Source organism: Tyto alba, unplaced genomic scaffold (genome assembly GCF_018691265.1).
Source record: "Tyto alba isolate M040663 unplaced genomic scaffold, T.alba_DEE_v4.0 Super-Scaffold_2, whole genome shotgun sequence".
In the NCBI taxonomy this organism is placed as follows: Eukaryota; Metazoa; Chordata; class Aves; order Strigiformes; family Tytonidae; genus Tyto; species Tyto alba.
This window is the reverse complement of record NW_024881282.1, coordinates 72,160,505-72,181,550: the sequence shown is the minus strand read 5'-3', so window position 1 is coordinate 72,181,550 and position 21,046 is coordinate 72,160,505. Positions and strand designations below refer to the sequence as shown.

General features: G+C 39.4%; 1 protein-coding gene across 7 annotated transcripts in view; it reads left to right on the top strand.

The window, feature by feature from the left end:
* The first annotated feature begins 3,884 nt into the window (after positions 1-3,884).
* TAFA5 (TAFA chemokine like family member 5) overlaps positions 3,885-21,046 on the top strand; it is a 494,345-nt gene continuing 477,183 nt past the window's right edge. For 3 of the 7 annotated variants that reach the window (XR_004406012.2, XR_004406011.2, XR_004406010.2), the window contains exon 1: positions 3,885-4,506. Coding sequence is in view for 2 of the 7 variants with exons in the window: in XM_032985108.2 (XP_032840999.1) it covers positions 4,395-4,506 (112 nt within the window). In the remaining 5 variants the exon portion in view is untranslated. The remainder of the gene's footprint in view (positions 4,507-21,046) is intronic. The other 4 variants (XR_004406016.2, XM_032985109.2, XM_032985108.2 and 1 more) reach the window with 3 other exon arrangements.

Genomic DNA, 21,046 nt, shown 5'->3' with positions numbered 1-21,046 from the left:
TATCCTGTTCTTTCTTTAAAATCAACATTTAGAATTAATTGAAGAATTTTACTTTATCTGAAGCCAAAACTCAATTGTTACCTTGAATATTATTGGTTGGTAATTCTTTATGAAGTACATTGAATCAGTGTACTGCCATAGAATTTACCCACTTTTTACTTTTTTTTTTTACTGTTTACTTAAACCTTCTCTTTTCAAAGTAAATAAGCAAACTCAAAAAGAACAGAAGATCTCTCTGTAAAGACCTAAAGAATGTTACCTTCCTTCTACTATGTACATGCTTGATGCTAAACGAATGTTAGAATTTATCCTCTGTAGGCTGCACCTGTAATAGAGGTCAGCATCACTGCACAAGCTTTACAGGTCTGACATCCTAGCAGAAAGCAGCAGTGCATATACACATCATGGACAAACTCTCTGACACATAGATACAGCGTACAACAGGCTTCAAATTATGCCTGTTTCTAGTCAGTAGAAACATTTTGCTTGTAATTTCAATTGGAGCAATGGCACAACCTAACTTAATAAATAGCTTCAATATTATTTTAATTTGCCTGTAGATATTAACTTTTCCAACAGCAATGGCAGAACAGGAGATCTGTGTCTTTGATTGTATGGGAATAAATATGATTCCTGACAAGATTATTTCACTTTGATATACAGCCTTTACCTTGGGTTTCTGCTTTCTCTTCTGCTTTCAGACATCTGTCCACGAGTTTAATCATTGTTTCTACATTTCTGTACACACAAAGGTCTGAATACTGGAAATATATTGGGAAACGAGGGTGGTATTAAATACAGAGACTTCACACATTTTCCTTGAAAATCAATGTGAAAGGGACATGTCAGGAAAGAGGCAAGCAAATTAAGATCATATTCTGCCACTTTTTCACTGAGTAAGATTTTACTCTGTAAGTAGTGTCACTCTAGGGTGAGGTACTTTTCAACACAAGGTGGTGCAAAACAGCCAGACACCTATAGAATAAATCAGCAGTGACATCAAATTACATTTTTAAGAGTGGTTTTAAGTCTTATATTGTCTTTGGCAATCAAATAAGAATGTAGTGTTTGAAAAATCTTTCTTCATATAAAATGCCTTATGTAAAACTATTAAAGGTAGATGTAGATAGAAACACAAAGGCCTCAGCTCAGTGGTCCTTATTCTCAATGAATAGTACCTTACTTTCTGAGTAACTGAGTAGTTCTCCAACATGAGAATTAAGCTGGTCCCAAGTGAACAATATCAGCTTCCAGAACTAGCAAAGCAATACTTTAGTCTCTGCATCAAGATTCAGGCTTTATTTAGGTGAACAGTAATCATGACTCCCGCTCCTCAGAATGAAAGCTGAATGTATTTCGAAGAGAAATCCTCGTGTATAACTACAACTTAATGGGTAAACTATAAAATGTACTGTATAAAATTCTACAGACTATACTGAAAGGTATAGCAGCCTATGTACTGTTACAGCTATCCCTTGTGGCTTTGAATTCTCTTAATCTATACGTCATACTATGTATCTCTTGTCAAGATATTCGTGATTTTTCTTTTTAGTAATAGTTAAAATATGTTATTCAACTGTACATTCAATACTCGCAGCTGTAATGGAAATCAAATTTCTTTTCATACATACAAAAAACTGCTTAATTTACATGTTAGTCCTGGAATTGCAATGAACAGTAGCACATCATGGTGAGGCATTTTTGTTGCTTAATACTTATTTACATTTGTTCTGAGAATAGGAAATTTGCAAGTCCTATTTTTTAAAAAGCTCATTATGCAGTAGTATTTTACAACATCAAATTGAACTAATGCTTCAGGATACCAAAGGAGCTATGGAATTTATATTGACTTACAAAGAAAACCTAGTGTCCAAGTTATGGAGAGAAGGTGTTACAAAGGTTTAGTCTCTAAATACAAAATAATGATAAAATGCTCTTTTAAATGATGTGGGGGAGAAGAGTAAAGCTTAGCATGTTGCCTTAATGCTTGAGCCGTGCTCTATTCTAGTTTTTAAATGTAATAGAAAAGAAATTCTCACTGGAAATAAGGGAAAGTCACATCTTGGAAGGGGATATTGTGCCTATACCCAAACGATAGCTAAAGCTTCATCTCTGTGAAGCTTCCTCGAACACATCAGCCTATTGCCCAACCAGTTCAGGATACAAACTACTTAGGTAGAAAATCAGATCTGTAATCAAACCTCATGGTGCAAAACTGAACTTAGTTCCAAGTATCTAGTCAAGTGCAGCTGTCCTAAAAAAGTCCCTACAGTCCTGTCTTGTAAATAATGTACCATTCATATACGATTTTAAGTCCAGATATTTAAGTGGCAGACAATCAGACAAACCTGGGCCTACTGAAGGAATACGATCTACTTTTTCATGGTATTTTCATTATGCAAGCAAAACACAGCAGGAGACTGCTGGGACATATTGTGACCAAGCTCCAATTCTAGTCTGCCAATCCTGCCTGTCCTCGGAAAGTGACTACCTTCTGCAGAACGTAACATATTAATTTGAGGACATTGCTAAGGAGGCTCCGAATGGAAAAGCTCAACTACCTGGTCCTTCTTAAAACATTTCAATTTTTTTATTATTTCCACAAAGGCAACTGGCATACCTGTGAACTGGAGCACTGTAAAGTGGGTTTCACATCCATGTCTCCCTGCCACCACAGCGACAGCAACTGCGCGCCAACGGTCCCCGTAAGGACCGCTGGTGAACACCGCAGGAGGAAGGGTTCCATTAACACCTGTGGCCGTGACTAGTCAGAACACACCGTGGAGACTTCGGGCGGCACCGTGGAGGTGAGGGGACGGGAAGAACTCCCTGTGCCCCTTCTCCTTCTGCCTAGGCTCCATCTCAGCCCGGAGCAAAGTCGCCCCGAGGGGGCTCCGGCCGGGGACAGCCTCTGCTCCTCTCCCTCCCCCTTCCCCTTCCATTCCCCTCCCGGAGGCTCCTCCGCGCCGACTCGCCGCCGAAGGCCGTGGGTAGAGGCTGGGGGCTGGCGCTGGCTCTCCTCCCGCAGAGCCACCGGGCTGGTCCCCCTCGGCCCCTGCCCGCCGCACGACTCGCTCTGACCCGACACCCCCCCCCCCCTCCCCCGGCACGACTGGGAGACGCCGCTGCGGGGAGTCCCCCCCGCGGCTCCTCCTTCCCCCCCCGCCACGGGTGAAACTCGCCGGGCGCAGTGTCGCACCGGAGGAGGCGAGCGAAGGAGCGGGGCGAGGAGCCGGCAGCGCCGGGCGGGCGGGTGTGCAGGGCGATGCTCGCCCGCGGGGCGGGAGCGCAGCTCCGGCGGGGACGCGCAGGTGGCGCGGCGCCGGGGGACGGACCGCTCCGTGCGCTCTTCACCTGTGGGCGTGACCGCCGTCCCCCTCCTCCTCCTCCTTTTCCTCCTCCTCCTCCTCCTTCTTTTTACTTGAAGGGCCGGCGCCGCTCGGGCAGCAGAGCCTGAGCGCGGGGCTGGCGGAGTGCGGAGAGGAGGAGACCCACCGACGACCCTTCTCGCCAAGTGTCCCGCCCGCCGCCGATTCGGCCGCCCTTCGCGCCTCCGCCCCGTCGAGCCCGCAGGACCGGCCGGGAGGGGAGCTCAGGCTGGACTCGCCGGGAGGGACGGGGCGCCTCTCCGCCGCAGCCGTTGGCGGGCACCGCCGCCCCCCCGCCCCTCCGCGGGTGCCGGGCTCGGATCGCCCTCGCCTCACGGAGCTGCCTGGCGGAGCCCTCCCCCGCGGGCGGGCGGCGGTGGCCGGCGGGCTGCCCTCGCCGCTCCGTGCCCACGGCCCCCGCGGCCATGCTGCCCTGGGCGGGCCGGCGGCGGCGGCCTGAGCGCGGGTCGCCCTAGAGCGGCGGCGGGCGGGAGGGCGGGCGGGGGAGGCCGCCCCGCGGTAGCACCGCCTCGGCCCCGGCCCCGGCCCCGGCCTGCGGAGGTCTGCCTCCCGGGGAGGGGGAGGAGGCAGGGGAAAGGACAGCAAGCGGAACACCCCCCGCGAACTAAAAAAGGAAAGGGAAAAAAACACCCAAACAAAACAAACCGGGAAAAAGGGGCTCCTTCGTGGGACATCTTTAAAGCTCAGCACTACGCCAGGCATCCGAGTCCCAGTAAAACCCACCACGGTAGTGAAACGCACCACAGTAACGGGAGGAAAGCTGGCTGCGGCCGCTGCGCCGAAGTCCTGCATGCTTTAGAGTCGCCTTGGCTTTCGGGCTGGAGGATGATTCCTGCAACAGGACCGTTTTGCTGCTGACGAACCGCGGGGGTCATGGGAAGATGCCTTCCTTGAGGATTACACGTGGAGAAAGGCCATCAGTCAAGGGGAGAGCTGGCTGGTGAAGCTGTCTGACTTTCCCCCCACCACCACCCCCCCTCCCCCCTCACCGGGGAGGTGGCTTCAATGGCTCCATCTCCCAGGAGAAGCAGTAGGAAAGATGCCAACGCCTTGCCAAGCATGTCCTCAACTTTCTGGGCTATTATGATCCTGGCTAGTCTCCTAATCGCTTACTGCAGTAAGTACATGTTTGTCCTGGTGCTTTTGCTGGGTGTAAATCCACACCCTTCCCCTCCGAGGTAACGCTTCTGCCAAAGGCCGAGCTCTGAAGCAGGCAGGCGTAGGAACCGGGCCTTAGACCGGCCACCTCGATCCATCTGTCCCTCCCCCCATGGTAAAGCAGGTAGACGGTCGCTTTAATACTGCTGCTTCTCAGGAGCGTGAGATGTCCTTAGGCTGTAGATGTGGCCTTTCCAGTCCGAACAGAAACACCTCTTGGATTTCAGGAACAAACTTTTTAGTGGTAGTAACCGTGATCCACTGCTCACTGTTTATTATCGGCTGTTACCAGCTTCCTCCCAGGCTGCTCCCTCCACATACACACTCTCCTACCCCCATCCACTTTCTATGAACAGGAGCTGTTTTGCTTACATTCCTTTAGGAAGCACATACTTAGTCAAGTGACAGATGCCTTAACATCACTGGGATCATATGTGATTCTCTGACTGTGAAATTACATTGGAACAAACCCCAGCACTTCCTTAGCATATCCTCAGCAGTATAGTAAACCCATGCTATCAGTTTTAGTACTGCATCACAGATTATTGGTAGAGTTTTGTATACTCTTTTTCAGACTTGATAGATTGCCCATTAATCACACTGAGTTACAGATAAGAATCTTACCTGTAAGAATCAAATGCCTGGACTATTAACACTTTTAAAGGTCTGTATTTTTTCTTGTTAGTATTTTTGCTCTCGGCAAGAGTAATTTTCAACCAGTTATGTAATATAAATACAGTTAATGCCCATACTTCTGGGGAATGAAAGTTAGTCCATAGTACCAGAGTGGGAATCTTTCAAAGAGCATAGAAAAAGCAGTTTCTATGCAATAATAAAAAAATACGTAATTTATCAGGAGGGACCTGCACAACTCTGCCAAAATGAATCTACACTGTATTTTCCCAACCTGAGCTGAATTCAGTCTATAATTTAGCCATAGTGCATATTCCTTTCATTAGCTGAAGCATAAAAGACTCTGCATTAGGCTTGTCTTGTTGAGCTGTAATAGGTGTAGGTTATGATGAATAGGAAATAGATTCTGGTTTTCAAGAGTGTGCCTGCTGCATTTCTTAACCCTCTATTCAGTTCCCTCCAACTGTATTATATTCTCCATTTTTCTGTGTTTTTTTTTTTTTTTTTTTTTTTGAAACAAAATTGTAATTGCCTAAGAGAACCTTTAATTCACATTTTTTTTGCCTGTTGCAGGGACTTTTCATACTGACATCAGCGCAAGAGTCTTATTCCAAAAATTATTCCATATTCTGTATTTTTTTTTTGTAAATAAGCACATTTTGCATTACAGTAAAAAATCATATCAAACAGGACATACTTTTAAATAATTTCATTTTATACCTAATGTCATATTTAATATGCTAATATAAAGGGTATACTAAACAACATACTGAGATTTAAAAGAATTTATGTGCATACTGGGAGATAAGTGACTCAGTAAATACATATTACAGGATGAATAGTTCAAGTGTAAAGGGAATTCAGCTGGATATTAGTAATAGGAAATAATTTATTAAGTTTATGATAGAAATGTTGGGAGGGTCCCAGGCTCGTTATGAGAAGATACAGGTTGTTCTGTGTAGGTATCTTCTACCAGCATAGTGTCAGAAAGAGTTAACTGTAAACTCTGAAACCTTAAAAATTATTTATATTATACAGTGAGAGGTTTGACTGTGTTCTGTTCTAAGGAATAAAGCTGTCTATTTGAATATTTGAATTGTTTGTTGTTGTTGTTTGTTTGTTTTTGTTTTTTTTTTTTTTTTTTTTCATTGTTTAGTGATGCTGAACAATGCAAATGTTTGCCAATAATATGAAGACAATTTTTGGTGTGCTTAAATGACCAGTTTCTAATTAGTTCTCTCAGCCAGTATAGATGGTGTTCCTCAAACATGTAGTACGCTCTTCATTACATATAGTGCTGAAAGGCACCATGCAGCTTAAAATATGCAGTGTCAAAACACTCCACCATTTATGTAATGTTTCACTGATTTGACATCTGCAATTCCAAATGTTAATGAAGCACCATGAACATTTTTCTCTAGCGGTAGTATTGGAAAAATTGCAAAAAATGTTTTTGCTCTGTGGAAAGGGTGAAGATGTTTAAAAATCAAGAAAAAAAATGTGAAGATATTTCTCGGTAAAGTAGTACTGTAATTTTATGAATTCTTTTAAAAATCATCTAGGGTTTATTCAGTTTTTTTTTCATCTAATGCCTGATTTTTTGAAGAAGAGCATAACTGAGGGTGGGAATGACTTAGTTATGTTTTAATAATAACAACCTTGCCATATTTCTCAGGAAGTAAAAGAAAAGAACTTGACAATGTAAGGTGTTCTGTATTTTTCCACACACCTTATATTCAGGTATATGGAAGTATACCAATGTACATCTCTGATACCTAGTAAACTTCTGTAATAAACAATAAATGTGTTTAATATTATTAAAGTGATTACAGGAACCTTGTATCTGATTATGCCTCACTGTATCATTTTACTACATTTACATCAAACCCTGCAGCTCCCCAAAAAATCAGAACTTTTTAATTTTTCCATTTTTTTATAGCAGTATAAATAAAACTTTTGATCTACCTTACTTATTTAATTTTTAATCTGGTAGTCTGACAAATCTTATTCCTGAATCGGTTATATGAATATTGCTTTCTCTTCCCCTAATTACTTTGTGAATCTTTGTTTCTGGGAATGTATTTGTTGTGCAATAGTCATCCCTATTACAGGGAGCAACCAGTAAACACCATACTCTGAGTCCACTTGACAGATAAACATATTTATGAATTATGTTCTGGATGTATATGTATAGTCTATTAGTCATTTAATTTGTACTCTAATTTCTGAAGCCCAATTATGTTCTCTTTGACATGATAAAATGATAAACTGATCATTTTTTCTTTCTTAAATTTTAGATTATACTTAGGGATAGTGGCTCCATCCTATGGTGGAAGAGAAACCTGCATTAAATCAATTAGGTTGTTGCTATAGTGATAAATATAACGTAATATTCTCCAACTGAAGAAAAATGGTCTGATTTGGTGGGTTCTCAACAAGAGAAGGCAAAAATGAAGTTGTAGAAACAGTCAGTTTATGGTCCTTGGTGTGACCATCAGGGAGTTAGGTTACTTAACAGAAGCATCACTAAATCTAAAAACAGTCTCAGAAGGCTATCCTGGTAGAGTGTGGCAATTCAGAATTAGAGGAGTTGTGACATTTCTGGATCACAAACATGCATTCTGCATTATTGTTTAAAGAACAGTAGTTGACCAGACAGGAGTACCTACAATGAGTTCTTTAAGTTACTGTTTTTATGTTGTAAAGGTACATTAAATTGTTTTTTTATCATTTGTAACTGAAATTTGCATTTTTTTGTGTTAGAAAGTTTGGTCAAATTAAAGAAATTCTCTGTGGTATCACAGCTGCATACTACATTAGGAATTGAAAGAACATGTTTTTGCTTCAGAATCATTTTTTTGTGCATTTTTCAGTTGGCTTTCCTGTAAATACTGAGGTGCTTTTTATATGTAAATGGTGACTTTTTATACAACATATGATTCAGATTTGGAAAAGTTGTGGCTATTACGAGGTTTGCCTTTCCTTATTTCATATTGTTCAGTGAACATAAGGAATAGAACATTAGACCCCTGTGGTGTTACAGGTTTTGCTGTTCTGGTAAGATAATATTTCTAAGGGCAAGAAAATAGATTTCTTGAAAGGAACCAGCAGAACTGAATGGTACTTTGAAAGTTCACCTTCTTGTTTTAAATATTGTGTATAAAAGAGAGCAATATGAACCCCAGTGTTTATGCTGACTAAATGGTGATAATACTAGGAAAAAAAGAATATAAAACTCCAAAATGCAAAATATTTCCCATAACTCTACAGTTCTGCATGGTAGGTGCAAGTTCTTTCATAGTAGTAATAAATGGAAAGAGGAAATGTGTTCCTAATTCACTATTTGTTTAACTTGTAGAATACAAAATAAGAACATTGCAGTGATGAAATACTGGTAGATTATATTAAAGGACCAATTCTGCAGTCTAACATTTAAATCTGTGGAATTTGTTGAGAAGAAAAATCAAGGCCTTAGTATTAATAAAAAAAAAGTGTCTCAAAGATTTGGCATGGTACCATGCAAAATTAAGATAATTCCCATGAAAAATATTTTATTAATCTCACCTTAAACTGAGATATTGTTTTTACACATTGGGTGGACACTGCTCATTTGAGAAATACCTTTTCATCATTCTCTTCTGGAATTGCTTTCTGTTGAGAAGACATGGGCTGCTATGGTCTCTAGGTCTTATTGTTCTCTTACATTATTTGAGACTGCCAGCAGGGATGGCAAATAGCTGTGACTGTCACCTGGACAACTCTCCAACAGGAGCTACCATATCATCACATGCAGGCTACTGAACAGCTGTTAGACAATAAATGGTCACTGCTGATTTATGTTCGATGCAGACAAGTCACCTCAGAATGAAGGCCTACAGCTCCTGTTACTGATCCTGTATCATTCAAATCACTTTCTTTTTTTTTTTTTTTTTATAAATGAAAAAGACAGATTTTTAAAATCTGTCCTACTGATTTGTAATTTTACTATGTTTTCTTCAAGAATTACCGTGTTTGTATCTTTCTAAACTCTGCACACAGAATAAATGTGACAGATAGAGCAACTGTCAGTATTCAATATTTTTCAGTCTAGTTTCTGTATAGAAATGAAAAATAATGCTTTCATAACATTAAATAAGAAAAGCAATATATTAAAATTTTATTTCTCTATATAACATCCCAGCTGCTTCTTTTCAAGAAGGTTCATTTTTTGAATTAGAACCAGTGCTTTGAATTTAATAGCCTCTACAACATACTACCTGTCAATGTGAGTACCAAACTGACATGGGGATTGTCTCACCAGTTGCGTTGTAGTCTGTCCAGATGATGTATTACATAGAAGTCATTGGCACCAACATAAGAAATGTCTTCTTACTGCTTTTAATGTTGAATTCAACTCCTTTAAGGCTAAGTAAGCACCATTTACAATTTCTCAATTGTATTTGAATTCTGGTAACTTACTTAAATTGCAAGTATTACCACTGATATAGATGGTTATAATGGGAAACAGGTAGGGGCAGGAAACTAGACAGAAATTGATATTTTCATCTAAATATGTGGCAGAGGAGTATTCCATGTTGAGCAGGGTTGATAGGAGAGAGGTTAAGACTACTTTGACTTGTTTTTTTTTTTCTCTGTTTATGCAGTCTACTTTATTGTTCTTACCATACACTATGAAAACAGTACTGGGAGCATGGAGTAGAGCCCCACTGCTCTGGCTGAGTGTGTAAACATGGGCTAGATTGTATCATCTTTTACTGGGGTCCTGTTAATCTTTCACTCTTTGGTTAGTGACTCCACTGAAGAAGTAGTAACAAGTCCTTCACTGAGATTAGCTTTATGAGTGGATATTTTCCCACTTCTTCTCTGCTACAACCTGGGGGTATGAAATCTCTCCGTTTTTAGATGTAATTTAGTGCTTTCCTAGTGAGTGCTCTAACCATAAGGCTATTATGTGAAAAAAAAACCACGTTGACAGCTAGTTCAGCATCTGGCATGCCAAACAATGTTTATTAGAGGTATGCCTTGAATGTTATCAGTAACGCAAAAATGCACTTGGATGCTGAACTATGTACAGAAGTGTCAAAAACGTGGGCAAAACTAGGTATCATTGATTAACCACAATCTTCCTGCTCTGCATATTATTTGTTGCTAAATTCAAACCAGAATGTTTTCATGCTTAGGCTCATATTTGACCAGGTGTGTTGTTCTGCTGTTGGGCTGGGGATTTGTTTAGCTTTTTTTTTTTCTCAGTTTAAAGGGAAGTTACACTGCTTTTTGCACAGATGGCTGGCAAAATTGCTTATTGTAGATGTTTTGGGAAGGCATTTCTTTATGGATGTGCTTTTATGTTAACCCTGAAAATAGGAAGATGTTATGCAGTGACTATTTGAAAATATATGAACCATATTTAGACTATCCTTTCCAATATTTTTGGTGTAGAGGTTTATTTAAAAGATTTTGTTCATGTTTTTCAATAAATGGACTTTGGCCACAGTACAGGAATAACAAATATAATGGTAGAGGGTTTTGCATTCATGTAACAATTTATTGATCTTATTGATCTCCTGAAGACTGTGGCCTGTGTCTTATTTTGATCTCTGGATGGACTGTTTCTTTGGACACCTTTCTTCAAACACTTGATTGCTCTCAAATAACAGGGAAGTATCTCATCTAACTCTGCAGGGAGGAGTATAAGTGACTATTTTTCAAAGGAGCCTGTGCAACAGCCCCTTTGGTTCTTTCCTGAGTACCAGCAAGTTACTCAGTATCATCCCCGGTTTTGCATTTCCTAGCACTTCTCTGAAGTGCCTGTGGCCCACTACAGCAGTAAGGAAGTTACATCTCTAGAACAAAATGTTATTTATTTTGCCAAATGGTATGCTACTGTTGAAGAAAACATGAACTATATCAAGAGAGACCTCTAGCTACTATTTTTCCTGCGGTTACAATTCCCTTCAAGGCTGTAGGTTGGTATGACATATTTTCAGTTTTGACATTCTCTGTCTCATCTGCATCATCATCTGCTGCCTGAGTTAACACATTCTTTCAGCTGACCCTTGTCTTTAAGAGCCCTCCACTATTGGCATCTCCTTCTCTTCCAATAGGAGAGTGTTTTAACAGGGAAAGATCTTACATATTTTTAGGATAACATACCTGGCAAAATAAAGCTTTCTTCTGTCTTTGCCTTTGACTGAAAGTAGCAGTTTGAGCTATGACCCCATTGTTCAGTTTGGTGTTTTGAAGGTCCAGAACTGGGACTACCTCTGGTTTTGTTTTTGTGGAGATTAATTCCAGAACATTGTTAACAGTTGTGCTCTGTTTGTATTTTCTGTACCAAAAACTGAATAAATGCCCAGAGCAGAATGCCTAGGAGATTGGTAACATTTCAAATTGCAAGTTATATTGGTTGGAGAGATTCCCGATTTTTCATCCGTTGTAGAGAAGAATTGTGGTGACTGACTGTACTCAAGCACAGCGGTAGAACCTGCTGGTTCTCTTAACTGACGAAACTGCATTATTGGAGAGAAAGGTCCTTAATTCTTACAGAAATGAGAAATGACTACATATAAAAAAAAAATTTTGGTTTCTGAAGTCTATCAAAATGTAAAAGGGAATCCTTACTGTGCTCTTGTTCATTATAGTTTAATTTATACTGGGTTTTACATTTGCTCTTAGAACTCCTTTTTTTTTTTTTTTTCTTATTTCTGATTATCTTAGAACTCTGATGTTGGCAAATATGTTCTAAGAGATGATATGCTGACAGTATGAGATACTGCTAACCCCAAATGCCTGTATCACTTTCGATACTCTCAGATGTCAGTATCTCTTTTAGCAGAATATTTAATTTTTTCATTGAACTACACCAGTTCAAAGTTTGGCAGAACAGCTTAGCCAGATGATAGAAGGGGGTTTAAGCTAAGCTCTAGCACTTTTCATTAAATGGTTCAATTGCAAGCAGAAATGTTGAAATGCTGTGCGAACAGTGACTTCTGGCACTTCTGGCAGATTCAGAGGAGGCCCACAAAATTTATCAGAAGGCTGGAACACCTCTCCTAGGAGAAGAGAAGGCTTCAGGGAGACCTTATCACAGCCTTCCCATATATGAAGGGGGCTTATAAGAAAGATGGAGGGAGGTGTTTTACCAAGGCCTGTAGTGACAGGACAAAGAGCAATGGTTTTAAACTGAAAGAGAGTAGATTCAAATTAGACATAAGGAGGAAATTCTTTACTGTGAGGGTGGTGAGGCACTGGCACAGGTTGTCCAGAGCAGCTGTGGCTGCCCCCTCCCTGGAAGGGTTCAAGGCCAGGTTGGACAGGGCTGGGAGCAGCCTGGTCTAGTGGAAGGTGTCCCTGCCCATGGCAGGGGAGTTGGAACGAGATGATCTTTAAGGTCCCTTCCAACCCAAACCATTCTGTGCCTTCTGTTCTCTTGCTTTATATTAAATGAAATATAATAGATACTCTGAGAGGTCACCTGTTACTGATAGCATTCTCTGGTGTTACTGAAAGGGTTTACCGGTTTCTCATTTTTTGGAACCAAAATGGACTTTATATTTAGTTATACTTTGGATAGACACATTTCTTCTGTGTAAACCTAAAAGAAATGTGACTTTTTCTATTATTTTTTGTATAGTGAATGAGTTCCAAAGTAGTTTTGTATATAGGCTTCAATCATAAAAATATAAAATTATTTTCTGAATTGAACTGATATAGTAATCTGAGTTAATCTTCAAGATCATTTTATTGAAAAATATCAGAAAGGTGTTCCAGAGCTTTTTCAGTATGCACTGTCGGTAGTGCTTTACTGAACATTTATTTTAGGATGAAGGTATATATGTATTTGTGCATATATGTGTTTAGTAAAAAACACATCAATATTTAAAATAAAACCGAGGGACTTCAAAAGTTGTTCTCACTGAATGTTACTTAAAGAAATTTCCCTGAAATTACTTGCTATAAGACATTTGACCTAACATGTCTTTGTATGTACTAATACCTGGAATAATGATTCCTTTAAGATATTTTTTAAAGAATCTTCATAAATGTTTTCCTTTTAAGTTTTCGGCTCCAGCTAGAAAAAACCCAAATATATGCTATGGAACTCGGATCATGATGGGTTTAAAGAAGTGGCTGACAAATAGTCCCAATTCCATCTGAACAGGACTGGTCTTTCTTTAATTTAGATTTCTGCAGTATCGTCATCTATATTTACCCTACTGTCTTTTTAAAGTCAGTGCAAAGAAGACTTTTTTACAGTGCAGTTCATGTGACCTGTTTTAGATACATGATGTAGTTTGAGGTAAATTGTGCTGCAGAAATGCTTGTCTAAAGCTGATTAGACAAATTGCTAAGATTTTAACATACGTGTTATCACATTAACCTAGTCCTTCATTACAGCATCTTTAGAACATTGCTTATTTTATTTTCAAGGCCCATGCTTAATATTCAAATGTTTAATGCCAAGTAACTGGTTCAGTATTTCTGTAGGGAAGAAAAACTGTAGAAAAATAGGTTTGAGATACAGATTCATTAACACTGTAGGTCAAGATATTGAACTACTGCAGCAAAGGATTTGTACAAATTGAGGGATGTAGTTGGCATAAATTACTGGGATCTTCTGAAGACATTTTTGCAAAATGGCTTGAATCCTGAACAATTCTGCAATGTGTTTTATCTTACTGTAAATTCACCAGTTTCATTGCCAGTATTTTCACACTCCAGGCACTCTAAAAATACTGTCTTTCCCCTAGAAGTTAGAAACTAGGTGAATTTTAGATGTGTATACCGAAAGTTAATAGCTTGACTATTCCTTTTCTCATTTTTTTAAGCCTCTTTCATATGAAACAATATTGAACAAATTTGCACTGTGCAACTTTTTACAGTGTGATTAAAACAATTGGATCACCTTAATCTACTACTAATTTAGCTAAGAAAAGGTTTGAAGCTGAACAATGTGTACATATATATATAAAAGAAGCTTCAGGGGCAAAGAAGAGTAGAAATGCTTGCCTTGAATATAAGAGCAGATACAAATTGCACAGAGCATTAAAGTGCCACCCCCTCAACTCCTCCCTCCCTTCCTTCTCCCTCACCTGGAAAATAAAAGCTATGTATGAAAAAAGTTTATTTTATGTGGTTATTTTATGTAGGATATTGGTCTTTATGACCCGAGAGGTTCCTCCAATTCTATGTTTTAAGTGTAAGTGCTATTGTTACAGTCCTTTTCATCTGGAGAGATTTGTTGCCTTCCATACCTCCTTTTGTCAATACATTTTTGTTCAAGGAATATATTTCACCTTTTTCCATGATAAATATCTTCATGGACATTCTTTGTCTAACAGCTGGCTAAATCTGGTGGTGCTGCCTGTATAACTAGAGATCTCTACCTTAATCCTGTCTATAAATGTAACTAATTTCTAATATAATCTTTAGAATGCCTTACCAAAGAGACTTTTTAACAGTTTGTGATGTTATATGGACTCCCTTTCCCATGCTTTTGCAGAGTTCTGTAAAGTGCTGCTGTGAACTCTTAGGTTGATAATTTGCATTAACTGCCACTTGTAGTTATGATAAATGTATTTGAGGTATTTCAGATAGAATTCCAAGGTATTAGTTTAAAAACATTTTATAATACTTGAGTTGGTGGCCTTTCAAAAGCAATTCATATGAAACAGCTTAATGCTTATCTTTTTCCATTTTGAGATGTGACAGAAATACAGGTAAACCAGTATATTCTTTGGCACAAATACTACATTGACTTCATAAGACTGACATTGTATTGAACATATGTAATACTAAGAACCATTGCCTAATGTTTTCTCTGATAATTCATCTCTATATAGAGAAAAGGCATGTCTTTTAGACTTCTCAGTTTCATAGAGTAAAAGTAATCTTTTTCTCTTGATATTTTAGTATAAGTACAGACGCAAAATAAAATGAAGCACCTACCTATCTCATTTTTTTAGTTAATTCCCTGAAATTTACAGGATTTTTTTGTCTCCATCAAAGACCAAATTTGTAGAATTCAAGAAGACATTTTTAATGTTACCTTATTAGAGCCCATTCTCAATATATTTCACTGCCTTTCCTTTCATTGCTTGTAATAACTGATGTCCATTTCCTTCCTGAGAGCTTCTTTTAGAATTTAGTGCTCTGCGTTGGCATAGAGTTCCAATATTAGTTTCCTATATTTTTCAGGTTTGCTTTCTTATTTTTCTTATCTAAGGTCAGGTGAATTGGCCCTACTGTTTGTCTTGCCACTTTCTGAAATGCTTTTCTGTTACTATGTCTGACAAGTACAGCTATGTGAATCACGGTTTGCCAGTGACTTCTCAGACAAATTAATTTGATATATGTGTAGAGACTTTTTCTCCCAACTGCTAGATCTGCAGAGATTTGAGAACTGGACTTGGTTGTTTTTCTTCCACATGCATCAGATTCGCTGAGCCCAATTATAAGCTCTGTGATTTGGCATACTGTAGGCTTGCATGTATGTGCCTTATTAGAACTTACTAAACTGGCAGTGCACTTAGCATATAATAAGTCTAAAAATTAGAGTTGAATTTTCTTCTGTCATTTTGAATTATTTTAGAAGTATGTTAAAACAACAGATATGTCTATGCACAGAGGGTTAGAACTGAACTGTTAAGAAAAAATATGCTTTCAGTTACAGTGTATGTAATTTGAATAAACATTTTAAGTTGCCAAAATGCTGGAGAGCCTTGGTAATTATGATGGGTATCTGTCATTTGTCATCTCAAGGGTGTCTATATTTCAGGTGCATGTTAATATTACTCAGGTCCTGTATGTTTTGTGTGACAAAGGGCATCTGTGATTTTGCTAGATAATACACATTTTTCCAGTTGTGGAACAGGAACAGCTCTCTTAAAAGGGGGTGGCAAGAAGCTGGAAGTTAAACTAGAGCTAGTTGGTTTTGGTCTTTGTTTGAAAGGGATGGTCATATAAAACATATGGAATGAAAATTTCAGAGCTGTTCTGTAAAGTCAAAGGGCCGTGTTTCTAAAGTATGCTTTTGACCGATTTCATGTTCTTATTTTGCTTCCTGGTTTACTCAGTGTATATTTCTATAAATGTATGCATACATTTATTCTCAGAATGTAGTACTGTAGCTGAACTTAGCTGATGAAAATATAACATTTTTTTCCCGTATCTTTAAAGATGATGATTTTTTTTTTTTTCCCTGAAGAGTAGAGATAGTGCCAGGAGTTGTGTTGGGTTTGTTTTGTTTGGTTTGGTTTGTTGTTGTTTTGTTTGGTGTTTTTTTTTTGGGGGGGGTGTTTTTTTTTTTTTTTTTTAAATTAGAAGGTAATATGGCAACCTTAAAATAAGAAATAAGTACACATTTAAAGAAATAATAGAGGAAGTATTATTTTTAGTTTTGCTTGCTGACATGGTGAAAAGAATTGGAAGTTGGATTTTAACTTTGATTTGAAGACTTTGATAACATTTTTTTAAAAGTCAGCAGAGAGCCTTTCAAATCAGTGTAGTGGTTTGAGCTCAAAGGGCAACTGAGCACCATGCAGCCGCTCACTCTTCGCTTCCTTCCCAGTGATAAGAAGGGACAAATAAGCCAGGCTTGGGATTCAAAATAGGACTGAGAGGGACAAATCACCCATTATAATCATGGGCAAAAGGCAGACTCGTTAGGGGAAGAAAAAAAAGAATAAACATTTATTACAGACACTAACAATAACACATAACAGAGTAGGACAGTGAGAAGCATTGCCGCATCTTGAGAACACCTTCCCCCCACACCTCCCTTCTTCCCGGGCTCAGCTCTGCTCCCGATATCTCTACCTCCTCCTCCCAGTGGTGCAGGGGCAGGGAATGGGGGGTGCAGTCAGTGCTGCTGCTACTTCCATCTTTGGTGGGGGGAACTTCTGGAACTTCTCCCCCTGCTCCATCATGGTCCCCCTCTCACAGGAGATAGTCCTCCACAAACTTTCTGTGACATGAGTCCCTCCCATAGGCCGCAGCATTTCCCCACATTGCTCTGGCATGGGTCACCAACTTTCTCCAACTGGATTCCCTCCCACAGCTGCAGCCCTTCCCGAGCTGCTCTGGTGTGGGACTCCCCCGCATGCTGCAATCCTCCCAGCACTGAATTACAGCAGCGGGGCTGCCTTTTCCCACAAGACCCCGGCCTTCTTCGGGCACAGAACCTTGATCAACCAGGCGAAAAAACAGGCCATAAATCAATGTCTGCTCCACCATAGATCTTCCTGGGTGGTGGTGATGGGGCCGCCCTGCCATCTCCCCACAGGATACATGGGGGTCTCTGCTCTGGCACACCTCCCCCCTCCTTTCTTCCTCCGTTCCTTCACTGACCTTCGTGTTCACGCAGCTGCCACAACTCCTCCTCACAAGTCTGACTCCTCCTCACCACGTCCCTTCTTAAATGCGTTATCACAAAGGCGCAGCTGATTGACTTGGCTTTGGTGCAGAGGTGGAGCTGACTTGGAGCTGGGGGAGCTTCAAGAAGCTTCTCACAGGGGGCCGCCCCTACAGCCCCCTCCCCTGCCACCAAAAAACTCCACAACTCACTCAAACCCAGGACAATCAGGTACAACTATGTGACTGAGCGTCAGAAAATTCTGTCCTTAAAAAATTAAAGCTTGCTAATTCACACTGAGGCTTGTTTGTGTGTTGGTTGCTTTTCCTCCTACCTAGATCCCAGGATTGACTGATACATAAAGACAGGGATACATACATATATGAGAAGACAGTGTGATACTGCGGATCATCCATGTTAGTTTTGCTTCATTGGAAACAAATGTATCATATTGGTTAAGTTATATCTTGTCTGGAATTTTTGAAATGAATGATTTTGTTTATTTCAGAGTAGATTGATCAGTGGATACATGTAATATTTTTTCTTCTGTGGGTCTTTCCTCCAAAATGATATAAAACCACTTAAATATTTAAGTATTGATAACAGCACTTTTGAGGACTGTTAAATAAATATCTTTATTGGTTTATAGGGCAAGAGATAGCCTGTGGCTGCAAATCATTTAGAGAAAGCTGAGTTGGGTTGAGTGCTTGCTTTCAGGTAATGGATTCTGTGTCCAGCCTTGTCTCTCTTCATCTTTTCCATGGTCGCCTGGGTCTGAAACACTACTGCTAGTCAGGAAGCTGTATCTGCTGAAACTGAGTGTCTGCTTCTGTCTCATTGCTTAATGCAAGAACTGCCATAGTGGAGGAATTAAAGCTGTTACAATCTGTCAAAATGTTAGTTGCTGACACTGGTAGAATTTTAGCTTAGAAGCAGGAAAATCAAGATCTTATACAGTGTGTATTGTCTAACCCATTCAGTTGCTGTGCCTACTAACATGAATTTTGACCAGGAGCTTCATCTACTGTTGTGAATCTTAGCTCTATAAAATACAATAGTGATAACCATAAAAATGTGTTTTCTTTCACATTGAAAGTATTTCTTACTGGGACTATACCCAGGCAGAAAGCATGTTGCTTGATACAAAACCTAAATGTATTAAGTTGATATGATTCCATGAAAATGACCATAATGTTTATTTCATGAGAACAAGGAGTTTGAGCAGATTTAAACACACAAGAGAAGGAATGATTTATTGTCTGTAAACAGCTGACTCATTTTAAATCATCTGCAGATAGTGAAAGAAAATGAATGGTGAAAAGAGAAGACTTTTTTTTTTTTTTTCCTGAACTTGGATTTAACATGGCTAATGTTGAAACACCACATTGGAAATTTGCATGAGTGTATGAGCCAGTGAAGCTAACACATGGAGAGAGCTTTCACATGTGAAATTCAGTCAAATACTATCAAAATATCTACCAAACTCTTGATATTTATCACTTCTGTTGAAATTAAGTATACAGCTTTTTTTGAAACCAGCTAGATTTCTAAAGGTACTTTTAAGGTATCCCCTTAAAATGCTTTAGTTTTCTGTTCAATTCAGTGTGCTATGACATTTGAAAACTTTTTAATCTCAATGTGGAACTTCTACAAATACTGGAAATTAGTATTTTTTCTTCCTACAATGTCTTTTTTAGAGAATGATTCTGTCTGTACCAATTACAGTACATGTATATACAACATAAGCTTAATTTTATAGTAGATTTTTTCTCCATTTCCTGACTAGTTTCTATACATGTGAAAAAGCAGATTTATGAGTGATGAATCTCTATTTTCCATTAAGAATATTGATCTTACACTAACAACATGTTTCTAAACATAAATGCATTTTCTTCGTATGTTTTCAATAACATAGAAAAAGATTGGTTGTGGCATTGTTTTTTTCAGGATAGGCGTAATGCATCTGTTATTTTTGCCTTTGATAAAAGACTTATTACCTCAAGGAACTTAAATATTATTTTTTAAAGAGAATGAAGTGAAAATCTATGAAACAAATTCTCGTGAGTGGCAAATTTGACTGGTAGATGAATTGGGCGAAGGAAACTAGTCTTTTTGACACTTCAGCTATGAGGTACAGACTCTAATTTTGTTAAGCTCAAAAACAAGTGTCAAGGAGTTTTATGGTCCCCATTACCTTTCAGGTTCATAAAACACTGCCAACAAGCATGTCCCTCTCTCTTTTGTAGAATAAATAGCTCAATTAATTTATAGAAGTCTTTCCATTTTGTGTGTAAAAGAAGAAAATGAGGGTAAATTAATCTGAATAAATTGGCTTTGTATTTTACTCCATTAATCTTGTGAGAATTAGTACAACAATGATGCCAAGACCGTCATAAAATTTTTGTTTCTTATGCTTCATTGTCAAGAATGACAAACATAATTGTTTTCTTGATGTGGTGATGCCGTTGGAAGTTACTTTGATGGACCTGTGTTGGCCTTTGAAAGTTTGAACTGGACTTTGTACATATTTTTATTGCTTAGTTCATGTTTTCTATTGTCGAGCATGGACTTTTGAATTTTGTGTCATTTGGACCTTCATTTACACATAAAATCACAGTTCCCTCTTCCTTCCATACATGCAGTGCAAATCTGGTGATATGAGTGACTGTGTCAGCAGGACCAACCTATGCCTGAACAGCAGGTAAGTTCCAGTAAATCTTAGGTAAAAGACAGGGGGATATTGCTGCTGTCATTGCTGTCTGAGACAAAGATGAGGAAGAAAAGGTGCCTTTGAAGGTGTGACCTGATTTAGTAGCACAAACATATTTGTAGATGGGAATGATTCTAGAGAAAGTTTGTTTTTTGGAGGACTTCTGTCAATCTTCCAGCGTTGTTTTAGCCTTCCTGGATTTAGTTCTTACCGCCTCCTCTTCAAACAGCTTTTTACAGAGTTTATTATGTTGACACTTGGCATGGGGTAGAGTTGAATGCTGTGTGTGCATTCTGCTGCTTGCACGCTAGATCTAGATCCTGTTGAGGAGTAAATGAGAATGTGATCATTGTGAGAGTCTGCGGATGGTAGAGAAAAGAAATGTCTGTACTACTATGTGTTTGTGGTCTGAGAAAAATGACCCAAGTCACTTCAGGCTATTACTGTTTGCCCTCTGCAGCTGTCTTTGGGATGAAAGTAGGAGTATTTGGAAATCAGCTATACCAAAGCTGCCAAGTCTGTTAGAATTGATGTGACTGTTTCCTTTTTCCTATATTGCAGAGGTCATCCAGCAGAGTCACAGGTGCTGCCTCAGCCCAGTGGCCTGGTCTGAAGCTCAGCTGACAGGTGGTGTTAGACAGGAGGGGTTTTTACTACTTTATTGAACACCTTGATTAGAAAAAGGTGATGAGATTCTGGCCAGCAGCTGGGAACATGTCCAGCACTGGTGTGTCAGACTGTTGCATGGTTTAGTACTTCTAACACCTGGTCAGCAGTCATCATCAAACAGTCAGTCTTTCTGAG